Source organism: Limulus polyphemus, unplaced genomic scaffold, assembly GCF_000517525.1.
Source record: "Limulus polyphemus unplaced genomic scaffold, Limulus_polyphemus-2.1.2 Scaffold11, whole genome shotgun sequence".
NCBI classification, from domain to species: Eukaryota; Metazoa; Arthropoda; class Merostomata; order Xiphosura; family Limulidae; genus Limulus; species Limulus polyphemus.
The window spans coordinates 1,019,386-1,024,084 of NW_013665621.1; the positions used below are offsets into that span (position 1 = coordinate 1,019,386).

General features: G+C 33.3%; 1 protein-coding gene across 1 annotated transcript in view; it reads left to right on the top strand.

The window, feature by feature from the left end:
• The window catches only part of LOC106478542 (proton myo-inositol cotransporter-like), a 28,419-nt gene extending 26,418 nt beyond the window's left edge, over positions 1–2,001 (top strand). The window contains exons 8-9 of the mRNA XM_022382437.1: positions 1,062–1,214; positions 1,543–2,001. Of these exons, the coding sequence (XP_022238145.1) occupies positions 1,062–1,214; positions 1,543–1,772 (383 nt within the window). The 3' untranslated portion in view covers positions 1,773–2,001. The remainder of the gene's footprint in view (positions 1–1,061; positions 1,215–1,542) is intronic.
• Positions 2,002–4,699: the final 2,698 nt, after the last annotated feature.

Genomic DNA, 4,699 nt, shown 5'->3' on the forward strand with positions numbered 1-4,699 from the left:
GCATTTGCTCGAAACGTCGCCAAGAAAATAAATTACCAGCATAGTTTTTAAAGGTGATTTATCTCCAAAAATGTTATTTCTTTCTTTTATCATTGCCCCCCCCCCCCCGGGGGAACGGGGGTATTTTTGGGGCTTTAAAACCCAGAAACCGGGGTTTCGATACCCGATGGTGGGAAGAGGACAGATAGCCCATTGTGTAGCTTTGTGCTTAACTTCAAATAAATAAACACATCTTTTATAATTTTCGCATTTTATACTTGTATATGTTTATATACGTATGTATGGTTGTCGACAATGTTGTTAAATACAGATGGAACAGTATATATATATAAATTAACAGCAACGGTTATAGTTTGTCAACATTTCTGGCTACTGTTTTATCTATAGGGCTTTCTAGTTGTGCACATTATATGAGTTGCCTTGCTCTGAGTTTTACATTTCTGAGACTTATGAACGCTCTGATTCCACTAGCACTTGCTTGTTTTTTTTATGTGCTCGTTTTTCTTGTGAAACTAAGAAGGCAGACAAGAAGGGATCCAATCTAAGTTTAAGATCAAGAAAAGTTTGTCCAATTTTCTGTTCACTTTCTACTTTACTTTGTCCGTTTCCATTAAGAAAATGAAATCATAGTGTATATATCTACAGAGAAACAGTTCACACAATAATGTTGAACAGTTGAACAAGAAAGAAAACTTTATCGACACTAACTAAATTTTTCCAACGTTTAGTTTTTAATAGAATCTATACATCTCCATCTTACATTGAAGTTCGCATTTGTTTAAACTTCCGTGTTTATTTGCAAGATTTCTTTTATTTAAAGTTTAATTATTCATTATTTTTTGTAATTGCTATTTACATCTTATTTTATTCAGGCTAAATGTTCAGTGTTTGACACAGACCTTTTTTTTAAAATTCCGTGTTTATTTGAAAGATTTATTTTATTTAAAGTTTAATTATTCATTATTTTTTGTAATTGCTATTTACATCTTATTTTATTCAGGCTAAATGTTCAGTGTTTGACAGAAAATCATGGCTAAACTCCCACTTTGAATGTAATTCAGGTATGAGTTCTACTCCATGGACAGTAAATGCCGAGATTTATCCCCTATGGGCCAGGAGCACGTGCTACTCCATTGCAACATCAGTCAATTGGCTTGGCAACCTTTTCGTTTCTATGACGTTTTTAAACTTCGTCGAATTGGTGACTAAATACGGTAGGTTTCAACTGGAACAATGTTGATATTCACATTCTTATGCTAGCATATATAAAGAGGTGAAGTGTGTACTATCATATATAAAGAGGTGAGTTGTGTCTAGTACACAACTCACCTCTTTATATATGCTAGTACACAATTCACCTCTTTATATATGATAGTACACATTTCACCTCTTTATATATGATGGTACACAACTTATTTACAAAGACATACGTTTTGGTTAAATTTACCGTTTGTCAAAAAACAACAAAACTTAGAAGAACTAACGGAAAGCTCGTATGTGGTATATTATGCTTTCTATGAAACTGTGTTTAAATTCCAACAGGGACGTTCTGGTTTTATACGAGTTTTGCTATTCTCGGATGGATCTACTTTTTTCTGATGCTGCCAGAGACCAAAGGAAGATTGCTAGAAGATGTGGAGGGGTTATTTACTTATCCCTGGTGGCAAGATGCGACAACAGCTGACGAAGAAAAAACAGTACAGTACGTCCACATTCGTGGCATCAATCAAGCTATCAATCTAGATGACCAGGACTCGGAAGACGAGAGCTGACAACCTGCTAGGTCTCAAAAATTTGTTTATTAAGATTTAAAAGTAAAAAGTAAAACATAAATATTTAAATGCTTATCAGTACTGTTGGCAAAGCTTTTAGATGAGGCATCCATCGTAATAGGGATTGTCATAGTATCGTGCAGGTTTTGATGTCCCATTTATGATTTATAACACCCACTTTGTTACACAAAAATTGTCTTTAGCGACTTACATTTTACCTTATTTTCTTTTTTTTACAAAGCTCTTTAGAGATTGTTGCCTGGCTATCACCAATATAACCAGGAAAAACTGTGTAAGCTATAAACTACTTTATCAATCAGTAAGAGTCTTAAAAGTATTCAATCTTTAATGAATATTGCAAAAAACAAACACACGATGAACTAAAATGAGATATGAAAATATAGGACTCAACCTATTTCAGAATTATCCAGCATGTTCGTAGACAATGACGTCCTTGATTTCTTAACGATGTAAAATTTGTGTATTATATGTTATATGTAGATAACGCAATTATTCTAATTATCAGTTAAGTAGTTGTGGACTTAAATACACAGATAAAACAAACTACGTAGCGTGTAACATTTTAACTATCCAAGAACATATTGAAATACTGATCCGAATAATCCAGTCGTTACATTCCGCCGCTCTTCGATTCCTTCATTAACACCTGAATATATTACACCTTAACATTTATTATTCAAGCTGTGGTTTAAATTGAAACAAATGTTTTTTTCCCTTAATATCATTCTAAAAAATGGTGTGTGAAAACTTAGCCGTACCTACAGTTCGGATCAGGCAGTGGGAATCAATTAGAGAAGCACCTGGAGAGCGGTGGAATATTACTAATCCGAATAATCCAGTCGTTACATTCCGCCGCTCTTCGATTCCTTCATTAACACCTGAATATATTGCACCTTAACATTTATTATTCAAGCTGTGGTTTAAATTGAAACAAATGTTTTTTTTTTTTTTCCCTTAATATCATTCTAAAAAATGGTGTGTGAAAACTTAGCCGTACCTACAGTTCGGATCAGGCAGTGGGAATCAATTAGAGAAGCAACTGGAGAGCGGTGGAATATTATGACTGGACTATTCAGGTTGATGAAATACACAATCAAATAGTAACTTTTCTTGCAACTAAAACACACAAACATAGTTATCATACTCTTGAGTGGTTAATCAAAGCAATAAAGGAATTTCAGGTGTCTTATCCACTACCTTGCCTTTGGGGGAGAAAAACACTTGAAAATTCTACGTAGAAACTTCTTAATATTTCATGATTACTTAATAATAATAATTTTTCGTTTTTCGGAAGTACTGAACACACCTGTATATGTGTTATATTGAATAATGCAGTGAAAGCGTTTACAATTCATTGTTAAAAGTATCCAGATGTGTAGCCACATTAACGATGGTATTAGATCATATGTGGATACATAGGATGTAGTAAGTCTAATGTAATTATTGCAAGATGATTTGTCCCTAGGTGGGTCAGCGGTAAGTTAAGGGCTTATAACGCTAGAATTCGTGGTTGAATCCCTTTGGTAGAATCAGCCCCAAATAGCCAACGGAGAAGGTTTGCACTAAAACAAAATAAAGAAATAAAAATCTATCGTTAGGTCTGTGGAAGGATACCTAAAAGTTGGTTAATTTTTAATCTTGTTCAGAAAAACTGCACTAAATGATGTTTTACACGACTATGTAAAAATAAGACTTACACCTACTATATGATGTTTACATAACTATGTAAATATACGATTTACACCTACTATATGATGCTTTACACAACTATGTAAAAGGACGACTTACACCTACGATATGATGCTTTACACGACTATGTAAAAGTACGACTTACACCTACTATATGATGTTTACATAACTATGTAAATGAACGATTTACACCTACTATATGATGTTTACATAACTATGTAAAAGAACGACTTACACCTACAATATGGTGCTTTACACGACTATGTAAATGTAAGACTTACATCTACGATATGATATTTTACATGACTCTGTAAAAGTACGAATTAACCTACGATATGATGCTTTACATGACTATGTGAAAGTACGAGTTACACCGACTATATAGTGGTTTTCATGACTATGTAAAAACACATTTTGCAGTAACAAAGTTAGAATGTTCCCAGCTTGTTGATCATAAAACACATTTTTCTAATGTTTTCTAAACAAACAAAACGTCAGTTGAGAAATACTTTGAATGTCGTTTATAAAACAGAGTGAATATTATTTCATTTCAAATAGTTAAAAATGACATACTTTCCTCTTTTTACACTTAAAACAAGGTACAATTGTAATAGAAACAATTTAATCAGGTAGAGAAATGTTTTACCGTACTGCTGCTGCCATCTATTTGTACGTATATTTACTATATGTTGTGAAGGCACTTGGTTGATATTAATGTATGCTTGTAAACATGTTGATTTCAATCAGTAAACATGAACTGTCGAGATCCTCAATAAAATCCTGAAGAAGTAATAAGCGGATGAAGTAGAAGATATGAACCACTGTGCATGTTTGGAGATTATCTTTTAAGGTAAAAATAATCTTTTTCGCGTTTCTAGCGTAATATTTATCAGTTGATGTGAATTGATTATTTTATGTTTTTTCAGCTGTGTATCGTATTTGAAAAGCATCAATAAGATTTATTTATTCTATTTGAAGTTCCTGATATGTATTAATTAGAAACTTTAGAACATATAAAAGGGTTTTTTCTTAGCTATATTAAAAGTTATGTGCATTTGAGGAAAAGATAATTAAATATGAGAAGGTGTGCGTGTTTGTATTATAGCAAACCCACATTGGGTTATCTGTCGTGTCCACCGCGGGGAATCGAGCCCCGGATTTTAGCGTTACAACTCTGTAGACTTCCCGCTGTCCCACCGGGAGAGAAATACGAGAAG